Consider the following 19,162-nt stretch of genomic DNA (forward strand, 5'->3'; position numbering starts at 1 on the left):
GGAGGTGAGAGAGCAGTGGAGGCAAGGACAGAGGGGGAGAGAGAGCGTAGGTTACGGCGAGAGGTGACAGTGGGGGTAGGAGGAGCAGGGAGAGAGGGGAGAGACAGAGAAAAAGAGATGAAATAGTGATCAGAGAGGACCAGGGGGTGACAGAGAGGGTGGAGGGGCAGCAGGCCCTGGAGAAGGTGAGGTCCAGTTGACGGCCAGCTTTGTGGGTAGGAGGGGATGGAGAGAGACAGAAGTCGAAGGAGTGAAGGACAGGGAGGAATCCAGCAGAGTGGCTGGGGTTGGAGAGATGGATGTTGAAGTCACCTAACAGGACAGTTGGGGTAGACAGAGAGGGGAGGGAGGAGAGTAGATAGTCGAGTTCATCTAGAAAGTGAGCGAGAGGTCCAGGGGGATGGTACAGTACAATTAGCAGGAGTTGACAGGGATAGGTTAGTTGGACAGCGTGAAATTCAAAGGTGTTAACAGAGTGAGGAGAGGTCAGAAGGGACAGAAAAGAGTAAGGAGAGAGGAGACCAGTCCCACCTCCTCGTCCAATGAGACACGGAGTATGGGACAGGATGTAGAGAGAGGACAGGGCAGCAGGAGTTCGGATCTATTCCAACAGTGTCTCGGCGCAGGCCTCCCCTCGCTGGACTCCCACAGCTAGACTCCCGGCTCTTTTGTTGAGGCTCTTCAGTTTGCTGGCGCTTCTTGCTACCTGCCTCGGTCCCTGGTTACAAACACCTGTGATCATTATGTAAGTGGGTTGTCCATTATATTACTGTTTGATTAATGCAAATTAACTTCTAACATGTACTGTGCAATATATAAAATCTAAGACTATCGTTTTTGAATTTCATGAATGTTTATTTGTATGGTACTACACAGCATTTTTGTAAAATTATCTTTACAGTTTATGAATACTGTTATCCACACTTCCAGGCATTGTACTACATGTTATTAAATTTAAAAAGAAATGCCTGATAATATTTCAGTTTCTGATTAAATTGAAATTGATCTTATAACCTACAGAACTTCAGTATAATTCCTCATTACATTGAACTGCTCACTTCAGTTTAAAAAAAAAAAAACGCCCTGTACAGCACATTTATATTTATTAAATTGATAAAGTGTCTGTCTTGCACACTAAGAGTAGATTGTAGAATATACTGCCTGAAACTGGATAGTGAACTCTCCATTGGCTAAATAGCAGACAGAAGTAGACAGGAAGGGGAAACAGATATAAAACTTTATCTTTTAGCCCAAGAGTGTGTGGTTTGATAAGAGCTGGTGTTGGTTAAAGTGTAAAAGAACACCATGCAGTATTTACATGAAACACATGACTTTAACATGTCTGTACCTCGTGTTGTCCTTATCACATCCATCCATATTTCAATTTAAATAATGTGGATTGTTTTTATATTTTTAATCACATTTAGGGGGCATAAATCACCAAAAATGGACCCTACCCGAGTAGCAATCTGGGTCGGCTTAATGTTTTCACACTGCTTTTTGAAGAACCAGGGTCGACCTAGGATGACAGAAGCAAGTACACAATGTGCACATGCAACACAGAAACGTCCACACAACCACGCTTTCAAGTTCAGCTTTTTTAAAACTGTCTCTGGACTAGACTGGCGTCCGGTGAAATCCAGCTTCAACCAGCTTCAACTTCTCTGGATTGAATCGTTGCCCCAAATGTTGATTAGAACAAATGTTTCTTCGTCAATCCACACCATCCCTGCAGCAATCTGGCTCACGGTGTGCCTCAGTAAGCAAACCGTGAATAAACAGAAATTGCTTGCAGGTTCCTTGCAGAAGTGAAATCTTCACGCAGGTGTGGCTGCTTGCTACTTCCTCTGCTTACAAGCGCTCATTATGCATGTTGTCTCGCTCGACCCAGGTAAAAGCGCATCGACCCACATCCTAAGGTACGTGGATTTACACTGGCGTGGCATTGTGACCCGGGTAGCCAAGAAACTGGGTCGGGACCCAGGTAGGACCACCGGTGAGAAAGGGGATACACTGCAATGCTTATGAGAGAATTTCTCTTTCTCCCAGCAAATGCTCCCAAGTGCAAATAGAGAAATGTATTACTCTATGTTGAAAAATATATTACAGATGACTCCCTTTTTTCTGGGATGTGGTAAATCGAAAGAAACTGGGCCGGGCCATACAGCATCTTTTTCAAAAGTGATCCATCTTGGACATCCTGGATATAGGATTTAAAGCAGGGCAGACTCTGTGGAATTAATATTAGTTAATGCTGGGTAAACACAGTGAAATAACTGATTTTTTTTTTAATTAGCTGCCATTGACACATCAGCTAATTTGAATATCTCATAAACCATTCAAGGTAGCATCTCATATTCTCAGAGCTATAGAAACTCCTCAGGCAAAATCGAAGGAAACATTATGAGTATACATATGTACTGTAGCATTTTGCAAGTAGTTGAGGTGGTTAGAGAGTTAATGAGCCCGGTACTAGGAATATGTCCCCTTTCAACACTGAAATATATTGAAAGTGGACAGGGTTACAGTTGAAAAGCTGGTTGGAAGCTGGTCAAGTTATTTTTTTTAAAGAACCGAAACAAACTCAATCTGTCTGGTTGAGATAAGATAAATGGCTCAATTATCAGTTCAGCAAAAATACAAAACTGTTTGCAAGGCACATTTAAAAAAAATGCTTGTAATTTTCAAAATAGATTCAGTGGCAGCCAAAAACATGCAAACGAGATTATTTAGTAAAATAAGTAATGGTGTCAGCATAGCTGGTAAAGTACCATGCTAAAATTGAAACTAAAAGTCTTGCATTCTTTGCATTTTATTTTTAACTCCAACCACAACTTTGAGAGATGTTTTTTTTGTTGTTGTCCCTGCCAGTTATTATTATTTTTGCTGTGTATGATATGACAACAACAGTTTCTACATTTACAGTAAACGCAGAATTACAAATAGACTAGACAACAAACATAATTTACCATTTTATCAATAGGGTATAATAAAAATATAGACCAGTTATGGGGTCATGTTTTATAGTCTATAATATCAGAACACTCCAAGGTCATTAAAAAAGAAACAAAGTGAAGACACAAACAGAAAATCTGGAATTCGAGAATACCAAATAAATAAATAAATAAACAAACAAAACAAAAAATATATATATTACAATTGGGTACTGTATGCTCAGGTAAAGTTATAATATTCTGAATTCTGAATGAGTAAAAAGCTTTTGGCATTACATATAATATCTGAAAACTCCTGTATACACTTTTGAATTCCAAAACAAACTGTACCAGGGTGAGTGGTCCCATCACTGAATTTGGGTGACACAAAACACCACAGAATCTGACAGAATTCAGAACAAAAGGTGGAACGTCTAAACTGGGCAATAAACACAGATTTTCCAAAATGATCAGCATTGTTCCTCCTCATTACTGTAAAATGACTCCCACTAGCACTGCACTTTGAAGTTTGTTGTAAACCAGTGCCTGGGTAGAAAAGGTACTAATGATGACAAACTCCCTCTTAGAATATGGTTAAACATACAGATGTGCACAAACCTAAACTTGAACCCTGCCTCCCTTCCCTCGTTCTTTGATGACTTTTCCATAAAAAGTGAACCGCAGATGAAAAGAACAAACAAATACAGAATCTATCACATCCGTACTTTCTACCTGTACGCGTGCGTGATTTCGATTAAGTGGATTTCCACTCTGATTTATGGGTGGATGAAGCAGGGGTCTGGTGCTTTGGCCTACGGAGAGAGGTCTGTGCGGTTTATTAACTTTGCTGTTTTCAAGTTGTCGTATAACTGAATACTTATCAGTGAGCATAATATTTCTGCATAAATGCTCCAGTAAACATAATAATCACAATACTCATACTTTAATGGTTTTTGATGTATTTATTAGACGCGGCTGCATTTTTTAGTAACAGCAATAGCGACTGGTTGAAATACTACTTACTTGCAAAAGAAAAACGAAGGAAGAAAACACAAGAGTACATCAAGTGCAAAGCGACAGAAAGTTATACTGAATTGTTAGTTATTATAGTTTTATCTTGAGGTTAATATTTTTGATATTGTAACATTTAAATGGCACACAAAATTATGCTGAGATGGCAAGTAAATGGTAGCATGATAAACATTAATAATAACTTTGCTGAATAGAAAGCGAATATGAGTGTTTCCAAAGAGATTCCTAAATACTGTCTTTTAATTCTGTCCATCCAAAGACTTGTAATTAAAAGTTTTAAGAATTAAGCCTACTGTTTGGCATTCTGTCCTAACCAGCAGTTTGTCACTCCCAAATTGTTGTGACATAAATTATATATTAAATAAACAGGTAAAAAAAGAAATGTGTTAATCAGAATATTCTGTCTTTTTGCAACTGTAGTACCATTCAGTCGAGTGAAAATTGTAAGGGGTACTTGAGCTGAGGGGTACAGTTTCAAAAAAAGGTTGAAAAGCCCTGTTCTAAGTTGTTCATACATTGCAGGGATAACAGTCTGTGGTATGTATGGTATTGAAAAGGATTTGGTACCCCTGTGGTTAAGTCTTCCCTCGTTCCTAATATTTTTTTTGTATAAACCACTTACCATGTATCTATCAACACTATGTAAGGTACAAATAAGCAATGACACAAAAGAAGGCATGTGGTTTTGTAGGAAAAGCTCACACCTGTGGTATGTTGTGAGGTGTGTGGAACAGACTGGGAGGCACAGTGTTAGTGGTAAATGTGTTTAGAGTCATAGGGGGTGATGTTTTGCGAGTACAAAATCCCCATAATGCTGCCATAAATTGTGTTTAGCAGCCGTAAAGTCTGCTAAAAATGTGCCGTATGTAAAGAATGGTGTTTACCTGGCGTTCTGCACCCGCTATCAAATTTGCCATCATTAATTCATTCAAATTATATTGAAATGCATTTAAATGAAGAAAAGAGCATGGAATTGGGCGGGACCTGGATACTAAGGTGGCGCAAACATTATAATATGATGTAAGGATTTTGCCTTGCACTTAGGCAATTGCTGACCCTCCAAAAACTTTACACCTCTTCTTACAAGGTGCAAACCATTGTAGAAGCGAGTAACTAAGAGCTGTATAAAAGCACACACCTGCAAAGACCTGGCATTGGCTTCAGTGTGGCTGCTGTGGTACACTTCCTGATGCGGCGACACTTGGCCCTTGTTGAGGAGAGATAGGAACATGTTCGGAAGAGAAGGGCAAGACGAAGAAGACCCCGCATATTCAACCCCAGCTAAAGTGTTATTGTCTCACTCCACAGGTCATACTTGACCTCATAATTGAGGGATGAGGTAGACCTCAGCGTCAATCTAGGGACTGCACGTGTAAAAGTGCTGAGTTCTCTGCACCACAGCCTCTAGTTCCTTCCAGACCACGGAATGTCTGGAGGGATAGCCCAATCCACCTTTTCCAGAGTGCTGGGCAAATTTCTAGATGTCATGCTAAAAAGGGCAGGCCAATACATATAATTTCCTAAGGATACTCGCATAACTGATGTTGGCTGAGGCTTTTCCAAACTCCATGATCACAGCCGTAAGGACTCTCAGCTCATTCTCATAAAACTTTTCTTTTCTTTTCTGTGCGTCAGGAGGGCTTTGCTGCTCTTCTGACTTTTTTTTGGTTTGAATTTTCGTGCTCCACAAATGTCATACAACGACTACTGCTGTCTGTACTCCTACTCTGCAAGTGTGGCCACTAAACAGACCGATGTGCTAATTATTGTGGATCTTTCTTTGTGCATGTTGAGTAATTTGCATCGCTCTTGGGCTTACATAGGGCACAGTGTAAAATAATTGCCTGGCCGTAATGTGTTATGGGTCCTCGTGTAGACTGTCGAGTCCCGTGGCAGATTCATTATCTGGATATAAGTTAAGAAAGACAGAGTCGGTATGCTTTTACTTCAGTGGTCAGTGAAGTTATCTTTTAATTTTACAATTCAAAATAAAATGCACACATTACAGAAAGGAAGGAGTTTGGTTAGCCTATACTGCAGAAATAACCATTTATGCAATCACATTCAAGTTATTTCCACCCATACATTAAACATGTGGCCCTGTAGTCTTCAGAAATACCAATGTGGCTATGCGGTAATTCATGTTTAGTTTTATAAGCTTCTTAAGGAGCAATTAGACAATAACAGAGCTTTTATGCTTTCGAAGTAACATAATATAAAGTTATGATTTAATAAAAAAAATAGTGTATTAAACCTTCAATATACTAACCAGGATATAAATGAATAAAAATAGAGTCGGTATTGCTGCTTTTGCTTCAGTGGTCAGTGAAGTTCTGAAGCAGCAACGCCGGTCTACCTCAGAAGGTGCCACCACCAACAGGCTGCCTCCCAGACTACAGGACTTTAGTATACCCAAAAAAATATGCATTATTCAGATATTTCACAAGCATTCAATTATTCTTGCAGGTAAGTAATTTATCTCTTTTCTTAATCTTCTGGGTGCTACAAATGCAATTTGAATTTTGCATCCATAATTATTTGCACTGGGCCTATACTTACATCACCCCTGTAAGTATGCAGAAGCTTTATTAGTAATTGTGCTGCACATTAAAAGTTAAATTAAGAATATGCACAACCAGTAATTGCTTTGCACATTATAAGTTAGAATTAGTCAAGACATATGCATAGTTTTGTGACAGTGTTAACCACAGTCACTTGGGAGTGGAATGTGGTGAGCAGAGGGAAGCATCAGCAGAAAAGAAATGAGACTGAGTGGGGTACGTGCTACCAGATGGGAAGTATTATTCTTGTACAACATAAAGCTTAAAGGTTAGAACAAAACTGGTTTAAACTGGTAGTTGTCACACAAAATAAAAATGTGTTATAATCTCATTGCTTAAGAAATTACACATAGGAGGTGTGGAGAAAGATGATTGGGTCTAAAGGGGAATAGCCCCATGCAATAATCTGTGTAAGATTTGTAATTTTGGCACATATTCTTTGTATTTGGTGCACTTCTCATATACCCAGAGCTGCTGTGCAGAATGGCTCTGATAAAAAACAGTTTTAATTAAACTATGTATGCTTTTTGATATGCTTAATAAAATATTCTTTTAAGTAACATCCACTGAGGGGCTCCCGAGTGGGGCATCCAGTAAAGGCACTCCGTGTGAAGTGCAGGATGTGTCCTATAGCGTGGAGATCGCAGGTTTGAATCCAGGCTATGTCATTGCTGACCGTGACCGGGGGTTCCTAGGGGGCGCTGCACAATTGGCTGAGCGCCGCCTGGGTAGGGAGGGCTTAGGTCGGCAGGGCAATCCACGGTTCACCGCACACCAGCGACCCCTGTGGCTTATAGGGTGCCTGCGGGTCTGCAGTGGAGCCATTCATATCTGTGTTGTCCTCCAGCACTATAGGTCTGATGGCTTCACTGTGGATCCATAGTGTGAAAAATGACGGATTGGAAGGAACACGTTTCGGAGGACGCATGTTTCAGCCTCTGTTTCCCGAGTCGCCGGGGGGTGCAGCTGTGAACCGGGATAAAAATAATAATTGGACATTCCAAATTGGGGAGAAAACTTGGGTAAAAACCATTGGCAATGACATTTTTAAAGCTAAAAAAAGTATCAAATGATCACATCATCATCAATAATTCTTACACCCTGTGACAGAGATCGAATGGTGCTTGGTGTTAGATCTCCCTCTCGACCTGTGAGGGCACTGTGTAACGGGAACAGAGTACCCTTAACTAAATGGCACAACAATTTATTCTGTAGGGTAGGTGGAAGTTGGTCATTTAGGAAAGGGGCGCAGCTACGGTATCCAAACTCAATGACCCAGACGGTAAACGGTGTGGCATCTGAGGATTGGAGGAGCGGATGCGCTCGTTAACCTAGGGGTCATGAGCGAGGATATAAATAGGGCACTTAGCGTACGTGATCTGTTCCTTGGTAAATGGTTAGTGTTGAAAACCTACAAGGAGTCTGTGTGCTGTATCATGAACCGTGAGTTTTGTCTTGTGTTTGTTAGTGTTTTGTTAACTGTTGTCTGTTTTTTAATAGACTACCAGTAGCACGATCCGGAGCTGTAGCGAAAGCCAGCATAAACCCGGACATCACTTTTACTCCGGCATTTCATGGAGAACTGTATTACACCACTTGCATGTATTCACTATCACTAAGAACTGGGTTTGTGTTTTGTGTTTGTGTGTAAAACTGGACTTTTGGTTACAGGTCAAACCCGGGGAATTACAAATTCCGAGTGATATACGCCGCTATATCACTCCAACATTATTATTTACAGGTGTTTGCCATAAGGCTCTGGACATTTTTAATTAAATCAATAAACACCCTTGCACCTGGAAATCATTGTCTGTCTGTTTTGTATCCGCTCTGCACTGCACTCACCTGTATTCACTCACCACTTTGCCACACACCCCCATAATCGTTAATTTAAAATGGATCAGATATTTTCTTTAACCTGATTGGTCAATATGCATGCGGTCCTTAATCTCTGGTAAAGGACCTTGAATGTTATCGCTCAAACTATGTTCTCTCTTCCAAATCAATCTGCTGGAAAATTCATAAATAGTGTATTCATTTTACCTTTTTTTTGCTTGATTAAAATGTCCATTCCAGTACACGCCCTCTGAATGTTGTCTGTCAATGTACATTATTTCTCACTGTCCTATATATTCAATCTATCTATTTAAGTTTAGTATAGCAAATAAAGTTTAAAAAAAAATCGAGAATAGTGTTTGCTGTCAGTGGCAATACAATAACTATAACAGCAATAGCAACTAGTCTTTGGTTTGAATGACAAGTTGTAGAAATCAAACAACTGGATGCAGACTGATTACTTTCAGCAACTTTATTTAGCATATCATAACAACAACACAGGCACTGTGCTCTCTTCTCTAAGCCAGGATAAATGTATTACCACACTGTGAACAAGTTACTGAAGAAACAGCACAATCAGCATTAACATGTGTAGCCTACTAGATATTTTTAATTGCTAAAACTTTTGTTAATACATTTTAGGCCCTAACAGTAACTTAAATACCAAAACTTACACTGAAGCCTCATTACATATGAAAGATCACAGATGGAATTCGAAGAAAACTGCATTACTCATGGGATATTGAGGAGAACATTTGTATCCCTTAGCAGCAAAAACTAGTGCTGCATAAAATAGTTATATATTTATAAACTATATAAATGATTTGCAACTTCAGTGCTGTATTTATGTGGCTATACACACATATAAAGCCACAAATATATTAGATTATAGCCTCTATACATTTAAGCACTTGGTAAAAAGATTTACAGAATAGTAAGGTTAAATATTAATTTTAAAAGCATACATTTTTAATAATTACTTTTATTAATTTTATTAATGCAGGACAATCCTAATTTTACAGAACCGATAGACATTTTGGTCTGTAATTCTTTGCTATTGAGTATCTGACAGATTATGCAGTTAATATATATCTGATAGATTATGCAGTTAATATAGGTCTATGACCAGCAACTTCCCTGCATGTTGATTGCATTTTCAAAAGTAACTGCTTAAACATTTCTTTACACCTCTGTACAAATAGCTGCAGAAGCCATACATATAGAAATAATGAAGCATTAGTACCATATAAAAAATATTCTTGACATACATGCTTCTGCATACTGTACTTTGACATACAAAATAGAAAATGTATTACTCAAATAACTTAACTATCAGATGATTAATGACAGGCAGATTGCATATGTAAAATATAATTCTATGTCAAGCTTTCCTGTAATAATAATACGAATATGTTGCTAAGGAACAGCAGTAATGCTCTTCAAATCATCACACCCTCAAAAGCCTTGTTTTCTTTCATGAATGCTGAAAAGTGTAATTAAGTCAGTCTAATTCCAATGTGTTCCTGCCATCCTTTTGCTTCCGAAAGAAGGAGAAAACAGGAAACCAGAAATCCAGCTGTGGAGACAGAGAATGCTGTCAGATATAACATGCCACTCTAAATGGTAGAACAATTAAACACTTATGCAACAAATTTGAACACAACACATGTTTGTTTTATTGCTTGAAATTATACAAAAATAGTGTTACCAAAAACATTACTGTGTAAAAATATATAAATTCAAAGATAAAATATGTTGCATAACATGTATGTTTAACATCCCCAAGCACTTTCTTTGCTTGTACAGTCAGCTCTTGAAAGGACCAGAAAATATGATTGTTATTACTGGTGTAAGTTGCAATAACTAATTTTACTTGACTTTTCTAATTCATAATCTTGGTGCTTAAAGATCACTCATTGTATCAAGCTTTTAGAAACTGCTGTAAACGTCAATACCACTCCCACTGCTGTGTTTCTGTTTTGGGCTTCTCATGATTCTGCAATGGCCACATTACTCATACAGTCACCATACAAAACACATATAGTCTGCTGTTAATCACTGACACCCTGACCCTGTGGGTTCAGATAAAAAAATCAATCATTCAGCTGTCTGAATGTATTGTTACAAGTTAATTCATTCATTTTCAATGACAATACATATTTACTATGAGTCAAAGTGGTTAACAGTGTGCAGGTGTAGGTGATCAATAAACAGACAAACAATTATAATCCAGGTGCAATGTTGTTTAATGGTTGTGTTTTGTAATCCAAATAATAACAACAGTAAATAATAACAATGTCAATGAGAAGCAATACAGCGGCGTGTATTGCTTATCTGTAATCTGCATAACAGTCCTGTTTTAATTCACCCACACGTAACACATACACAAACACAAACACCCGTCCACAGTGCGCGCTCTAGTGCTCGTGGTGAAAATATAATACTTTAGTGCAAACAAAGTGCAGTGTTGTCCAGGTTTGTGCTGGTCTTTAGCGACAGCTCCTCGATCGTGTTTAGCCGTCTAAATAACCACAAACAGTATTATTCCGACACGACAATAAACAAACAAAACACTCACGATTTTCTCCTTCCAGGTTGTTCTCTAACCAAAACGAAGGAACAGATTACGTCGCTTCATCCACTATTTATACTGTCACACATGTCACACCTCTTGGTAAATGATTGCAGCCGCTCCTCCAATCCGCGGCTGCCACATCATTTCCCTTCTGGGTCGATGAGTTAATGCACTGAAGCTCCGCCCCCTTTCTAAATGACAGACTTCCTTTTAATCCTAGGAATTGTCAGGCCAAACAGTCCAGCGGACTCTGTTCCCATTACTTAGCACCCTCACAGGTCAGGAGGGAGATTTACACTCCTTTTCGACCACGGAGTAGCATCTTTTTACTGATATACAATATTGGGTTTTCTACTCTGTCAGCCTTTTGAGTCTCTGTTTTGGCAAACACGCATTTTCCCAAGTTAGCTGTCAGCCGGGTTACCCTTAGAGACTGAAGGACGGCTGTAACCCTAGCCAAATAACCTGTAAATAACCATGTCATCAATATACGCTGCTGCATATTCATGATGTGGGCTTAAAACCTGGTCCATCAGTCTCTGAAAGGCAGCAGGCGCACCATGTAGCCCAAACTTCATGGTTTTGAAATGAAGCTGCCCTTCAGGGGTTGTAAATGCGGTTTTCTCTCTAGAACTGCGGGTTAAGGGGATCTGCCAGTATCCCTTTGTCAGGTCCAGAGTAGAGATAAACTTCGTCTTTCCCAGTCTATCTAAAAATTCGTTGACCCGAGGCATAGGGTACGCATCGAACTTGACAATAGCGTTTACCTTCCGGAAGTCCACACAGAAGCGATTGGTGCCGTCTTTCTTGGCCACTTTGACAATTGGACTGCACCACTCACTCCTGGAACTCTCAATCAGCCAAAGTTCGAGCATGTCCCATACCTCTTTACGAACGCCACTTCGTCGATTTTCCGGGATCTGATAAGGTCTCTCTCATACTATGACACATGAGGGAGAGATAATGTCATATTGAACCAAGTTAGTCCTGCCTGGCAAGTCAGAAAAAACATCGCTGAACTCCTCAATAAGCTTACGCAGCTCCCGTTGCTGATCTGGAACCAATTGTTCCCCCCAAATGATTTTAGTGCTAGGGGTCTCTGAACAGGGGCCCAGATCATCCTCTACATTGCATGAGGCTATAAATAAGGCCTTCTTTGCCTGCCAGGGCTTTAATAAATTTACATGATAAATTTCACGTTCATTATGGTGATCAGGCTGTCTAATTTCAGTTCACCTTTCCTATAGTCCGAATCACTTCATATGGCCCCTACCATTTAGCACATCATTTTGATTCTGAGGTCGAAAGGTTTGAATTTGTGCATTTTTATTGTAATGCTGCTGTTGCCGGTGCTGAGCTGATTTGTGGTTGTCCTGGGCCAAACGACCGACCAAATCCAGGCGATCTCTTAGTAGGAGCACATGCTGCACTACATTTTTGGACGAGCATTTGTGCTCCTCCCACCCCTCTCTCAACAGATCAAGGATGCCGCGAGGCTGTCGGCCGTACAAGAGCTTGAAGGGGGAGAACCCTGTTGAACTCTGCGGCACCTCCCTCACTGCAAAAAGGAGGTAGGGAAGAAGCGATGCCCAATGTTTTTGCTCTTGAGTTACAAAACATTTCAGCATCTGCTTCAAGGTCTGATTAAATCGCTCTACCAAACCATCCATCTGTGGATGATAAACAGAACAAAACACTCTCACATTTTTCTCCACACAAAACACAGGTCCTTCCAGGTTGTTCTCTAACCAAAATGAAGGAACAGATTACGTCGCTTCGTCCCCTATTTATACCGTCACACATGACCCCTTGGTAAACGACTGCAGCCACTCCCCCAATTCGCGGCTGCCACATCATTTCCCTTCCGGGTCGATGAGTTAATGCACCGAAGCTCTGCCCCCTTTCTAAATGACCGACTTCCTTTTAACCCTAGGAATGAAGTGTCAGGCCAAACAGTCCAGGGTACTCTGTTCCCTTTACTTAGCGCCCTCACAGGTCCGGAGGGAGATTTACCATCAAGAATAATTGTCTTTCTGTCACAGAGTCTAAAATTCAAATACAATAGGCTGAGCAGTGGACCAAGAATCATTGGGGTCTATTTCATTGATCTAAACACCGGCAGATGAAAAAAAAAAAAAAAACACACGGGCAAGATCATTAATATAGGGCCTTTGTATATCAAGGTTCTACAAATCACACAACAAACAAAGTGCTTGGGGATTTCTCTCTGTAAACTTATTTAAAAAGTCAGACAGCACCGTATTTAATGATTTAATCAATGGCAGCGATCAGATCCATAAATTATATTTCCACCCCAACATTACAACATTGAATCCAAATACATTTGTATTGCATGCTACTAATATGAATGGCAGTATACAAGGAGATATTTTGTGCAGGTGCCCATAATGCTCTTAGTGGTAGCTGTGGAGTAATTATAGAAGTCACCTGGTTGGAAATCAAAAACAAGTGGAGGTGTTTTTTGTTTTCTGTTGTAACAACTAAATGAATGATCAAGAGAGAAACAAATGTGGTTTGCTGGTTTCAACCTTACCCTGAAATTACTAGATCCTGCTTGGGTTTGCTGTTTATTAATGCCCAATTTATGACATTAAAGTATTTAACCATTATGAATATAACTACAGTACATTAAGATGTAGTCCAGTCTAATTGATTACCATTGAAGACTTGCTGGAACTTACCTTTTTGGCGAAAACAATCAATCTGCTTTTAAGAGGTTTCAACTTCTTTTTGGATCTTTTCTTGAGTATTTTGGCATGCAAGTATTCAATGCGCTCATCTTCATTGCCAGGGTAAAATGATGATACCACCAGTAGTTTCAGCTCCATTAACTTGGCAGACATCAACCCGAGCAGCATTAAAATGAGAATTATTGAAATGAGTGGGACTAATGACTTCTGGATTAAAAGCGTTGGTTTTGGGATACATTTTTTTTCAAACAAAGTCACATTGTATGAGAAATCCTCACTCTGATAACTGGAAGCTTCAGGAATGATACCAAATACTCGGTTTTCCTTCTGTTTGAACAAAATCAAAGCAAAACAAGTTAAACAATGGAATCTAAAGCCCATAAAACACCAGTCAACATTTGGGGACCTTTTTCTCACAATGTATTGTAGGTTACGCATAATTCAATTCACAATATTATTATTTGTTTATTTAGCAGACACCTTTATCCAAGGCGACTTACAGAGACTAGGGTGTGTGAACTTTGCATCAGCTGCAGAGTCACTTACAATTACGTCTCACCCAAAAGACAGAGCACAAGGAGGTTAAGTGACTTGCTCAGGGTCACACAGTGAGTCAGTGGCGGGAGTTGAACCGGGGACCTCTTGGTTACAAGCCCTTTTCTTTAACCACTGGACCACACAGCCTCCTACAATATCTTGAAAAATACTTACAATATAATTTGTGGCACATTTCATTTCAAAATGCTGTTTTTGTACAAGAAATTACAGCTTAACAGAACTAGTTACAAACACCTCAGAAGTGTACTTTAGTTAATTATTTCATTTTTTATGTTTTGTAGCATTAATAGCTTGATTTTCCTTACTGTAAAAGTTGTGAGAATGCATTAGTATAAAGAGCTTGCTCAATGTTGTTCATTGATGTATATTTTAATGATCTAATTTGTGGTGGATCTTAATACCACCCCCTTTATAAATCTCACAGTTGTTTTCACTCAGGACTGATTTAAGGACCCCATTTTTAACCTTGCTAAAACAATAAATGGAATGAAGACTGCAAAATAAAATTATACATTTCAGCTTGGCAGGATTAAGATATGCAACTGCTTGGATCTTTAAAATAGTCCCCATTGCTTTCTATCAATATTATGACCATATGGTAACAGCTCATTAATGTTATCCAATGGGCCAATGTTCAATGTGTTAAGGGTAAATTATATAATTATGTCATGTTATGTGAATACCGGTATTGCTGGGTACTTGTTTGTGTCTAGGTTTAGAAGCTGACACATCAGAAGAACAACATAAGTCACTAATAGGAAGTGGGCATCATTTCTATTATTGGCCCCAAAATTTCCTCTGAAAAAGATGAACTTCTAAATCTATCTAATAGGATAATGTTAAAAAAGTAGTATGCTGCAAAATGGATTCAACAAAGTCTAATTATCATTACATTATACCCCTGCTTCTTTAATTTTTTTTTTTTTTTAGGTCCAACAAAATATTTGCATAGCACACACATAAAGTGTAGCCAGGATCTCAAGTCCAATTAAAATATCCTAGTCACCAAAATAGGCATGCAGCTTTGTTGCAAAGGTAACTTCAAAATTTATTTATCCCATCCCTTCAGCTGTCACAAACAAAACTTGACATTACTTACATCTATTGACATCCTCAAAGCAACCATAATTGGAGGCACGCCCTCGAGGTGTTTGCTTATTGTTAAAATCAGCCAGTAGAGAAGAGCATCAACCCCCATGAAAAAAGCCCAGGCAAAAGTGTGAGTTAGAACAGGAATGAGAAACATCCCCATGTGCTTCCCTTCGTTGACCGATAAGCGGGGCGAGGGAATGGTGACATACTTTTTTCTCTCCTTCTTGGTGAGTGGAAGGATGTGGGGCTTTCCATCTGCCTTTTGTTTCTTATCAAACCGGATAAACCGCGGTGTGATGAATGTGTTCTCAAACGTCTTACTGAAGTAGTATTTTCGGATGTAAAACACTGTGCCGATCAGAACTAACAAAACACCCAGCGCTGGTAGAATCTTTTGAGCGATGGAGGACACTCTGTCCATTATTTGAGATACATTTTCAGAAACCTCTTTTAACTGCTGCTCAGCTTTTTGTAGTTTTTCATTCAAGTTGTGTGTAGAAATTTTATGGTCGATATGAAACTCAGGTGTAAACGTAACAAGGTCCAACAGATTACTAAACACTTTTGTTTGATCGTAAATCCATTTAATCACTCCAACATATTTGTCAATAGGAGTAGTTTCAATGGATAATTTCTTTGCTTCCTGGTTGCATATTATACTCTTAGCCAGGCCATTAAGGTTGTTGAAGGTGTTTCTGACATTCGATAAAATCACTACGCCTGTCCCGGCTGTGATGAGGATATTTCTACCTTGCTGCATTCCACAGGAAACAAGGAAAAGCATACTGAAGCACCTTACTCGTTTAAAAAAAAACAAAATGGCAGTCACTAATACTGTCATGGCAGATGCAATGTATAAGGACACAAGAGAAGTGTACCCTAATGACAGATGCAATCCCAAAAAGAGGAGGCCACCAAAAACCAGACCCAAGAAGAAACAAAGGACAAAGAGACACAATTTGTTCCTCCAGCCAGGCATGGTGTTTGTGGTGTACAGCTCCAAGGCGACGGCCCAAGCCTGAGCCACAGCTATTCTTAGTGGCATGGTCACTGTTTCAGAGACAAACTTGAAAGAGAAAAAGACAAATCACATTTCTGATCATCATATTATTTTTTTAAGGGATAGCTAGACAATTTGACATTTGTTGTCATGTTGCTTTACTAGTACAAATTTGCTAATCCTACATTTTCTATATACTGTATCAACTTCAAGGTTTTTGACAAGGTACGTTTAAAGTTGTATGGCTCTAGCAAACGTTGCAAGGACAAAGACACATAATATATATATATATATATATATATATATATATATATATATATATATATATATATATATATATATATATATATATATATATATATAAAATATTAACAGGATAAAAACAGCAAGGAATTTCTCAGAACAATTTTACTGTTCCTATAAGCAACAACAGTAATCCATTGTATTGTGGCATCATTATAGTGGCTTTAAAATAAATAATAATAATAATAATAATAATAATAATAATAATAATAATAATAATAATAATAATGTATTTTTTTTTTATTTAAATAAATAATGCATATTAATTTGCGGCCATTATTCCCCTTTGTTCCATACTGTAACAGGTTGAATCCCATCCCCATGTTCATACAACTTTGTTTAGATTCTTTGTAGAACCTCTTTATAACTGAGCATACCTTCCATACAATAAAAGCAGCTGTTTCATAGTGATTTCTCATAGCTGAAACATTTCCAGCTCTGAAGATAGTTTTGTTGCAAAAATCTAGAGGCAAAATGATGTGAAAAGCAGCACACACAACATGTGGAAGTGACTTGACTGATTGTTTAATGAATGCACACACACACAATATGTTTTATGCTTAGTCTTATAAAAAGTCTAATATACAAGTCACAATCAAATGTAATAGTTTGTCACAATATATAATTATTATGACTCTCTTAAATGCAGGCAAAAGCTAAAAAGGTACAAGCTTACAAAGAGTTAACAATATCCTTAAAAAAAATACTATTTTTTAATTTACAAAAATGCAATGGGGTGTATTGTTAATGTTGCCATTTATTTGTCATTACTGTAATAACAAATCAAAATTGTTTTTTAATTTAATGAATTATTCAAACTCTAAAGCATAATTTATATGGTGGGTTTGTAAACAACATGTCCTTTAAATTAGGCCATACAGTATAATACAATTATAAATACTTATCAGGTATTTCAAAATAAATAAAAAATAACCAACAGGTATATGCATCAGGTTCATAAATGTAAGTTTCAGTTATAACCCTTTTTTTTCTAGTCTCCTTAATATTTTCATCCCATGAAAGCAAATGCGTTCACAACACTGAAACATGTTAAAACAAACAATGACAACCCAACAATCAACAATCTCTGGATGGAATGACAAATCTACTGTACTTACCTGATAAAGCTTTCAGTTTAATCGTCCTACTAAGAACTGATGACGAATGGGGTTGCTTTTTATTATAGAGCATGAGGAAACCACAAGAAAGATACAGCCTGTTCACAAGGATTGGATCAAAAACAATAAGGAAGGTTGTAACCGTCTAATCATCAAGTTTAATCATGTTCATCAAGTGAGATGTTACTAAAATATTTGGTCAACATACTGATAAAAGGTTTACTTTTGGTAAATCAGGCACAAACAATCATCAGTATGGAAAATGACCACTATTACCCATGCCTTTAGATGTCCACAACTCTGTGTACTGTACCTACATTGGTTAAAGTGACAATAGAGAGTTTAATATCAAAACAAACTACAGTGTTCGTAATAAGAGAGAACACAAAAAGCAGTCTAGTAATAACTATGGTTTCCAACTATAGCTTTATAAAGGGGGAGCACTGTATATACCTATGTTTTAAAATCCTGAACAGACAACAAGTCCTAATGCATTTTTTGCCTGGATTTAAGTCATTATTTATTCAACAATTCAAAGAAAAATAATTGCAAAAAGTAACAAGTAAACAAGACTTTCCACATTTCTAATCCCTATTTTTAGTCAACTGTAGGAACAATTAAATAATTGATAATTTAATGTTTATCTGGGTTGATTAGTTCTCTTATTAATAATATTTAATTGACGTGTTACAAAGATTGAGGATTTACTATGAACACACATACATGCGCAGACACAAGGAATGTTTAATCAATAGTTGTATTTTATTAAGTAGACAAATAATAAACAGAAAACAGAAAAGTCAGAAAGTAAATCTCTTAGTCTCTAAGCACAAAACACAATTCAAAACTCTCACTGCACTCATGCTGGCTAGCAGGCAATTGAAATATGACACCGCCTGTCTCCTCACACACAAGCTGCAGCTTGAGCAAGCTGTGACGTAGCTAGTAGCTTGTTCACACTCACACACCCACATATGAGCACAGCTTCAACTGAAATGATGCAGACAACCCTAGAATATGTCACATCAAGCTTATTAATGGTATATAGATTAAGGATATCGCAAGTTTACTTTTACAGAAATTCTTCTTACTTATAGTTACTTTATCAAGTTTCACTAAAAGTTATTTCACACTCAAAGTATGCAAACTAAATAATTAACAGTTCAATTCTATGTGAATGTGTTACAATTAATTAATTTAGTTTCATGAAAGGAAAATGCAACTGGAATTATACTCAGTGGTTCCTTGAAGCTTGGACTTTTGGTCTGCTGGTTTGCAAACACAATCTGTTGAAGTGTCCAGTGTAAAAGCTCTCCTCTCAGCAACAAAGTCTTCAATCCCACATTGGGTCAAACAAAGCTTTAAATTCTCAATAGAATCAACAAACAGCTGCAACAAAGGCTTCAGCCCTCGGTATAGGATCCACAACAGCGCCCGTCCACT

The 19,162-nt window shown here is 38.1% G+C and overlaps 1 protein-coding gene across 1 annotated transcript; it reads right to left on the minus strand.

The window, feature by feature from the left end:
* Positions 1-9,302: 9,302 nt before the first annotated feature.
* LOC117399848 (dendritic cell-specific transmembrane protein) lies at positions 9,303-17,771 on the minus strand. The gene is made up of 4 exons (XM_033999258.3): positions 17,720-17,771; positions 15,306-16,364; positions 13,640-13,975; positions 9,303-9,938 (listed from the first exon to the last, which is right to left on the minus strand). The coding sequence occupies exons 2-4, from the start codon at positions 16,341-16,343 to the stop codon at positions 9,864-9,866; spliced, it is 1,449 nt and encodes a 482-aa protein (XP_033855149.3). The 5' UTR covers positions 16,344-16,364; positions 17,720-17,771; the 3' UTR covers positions 9,303-9,863.
* Positions 17,772-19,162: the final 1,391 nt, after the last annotated feature.

The sequence above is a fragment of the Acipenser ruthenus genome, chromosome 4 (assembly GCF_902713425.1).
Source record: "Acipenser ruthenus chromosome 4, fAciRut3.2 maternal haplotype, whole genome shotgun sequence".
Lineage (NCBI taxonomy): Eukaryota > Metazoa > Chordata > Actinopteri > Acipenseriformes > Acipenseridae > Acipenser > Acipenser ruthenus.

Coding starts and splice junctions, on each gene's coding strand:
- LOC117399848 (XM_033999258.3), bottom strand. CDS start 16,343: ATGCCACTAAGAATAGCTGTGGCTCAGGCTTGGGCCGTCGCCTTGGAG. Junction 13,976..15,305: donor CTTTGAGGATGTCAATAGAT/GTAAGTAATGTC, acceptor TTGTTCAAACAG/AAGGAAAACCGAGTATTTGG. Junction 9,939..13,639: donor TGATTGTTTTCGCCAAAAAG/GTAAGTTCCAGC, acceptor CTGTCTCCACAG/CTGGATTTCTGGTTTCCTGT.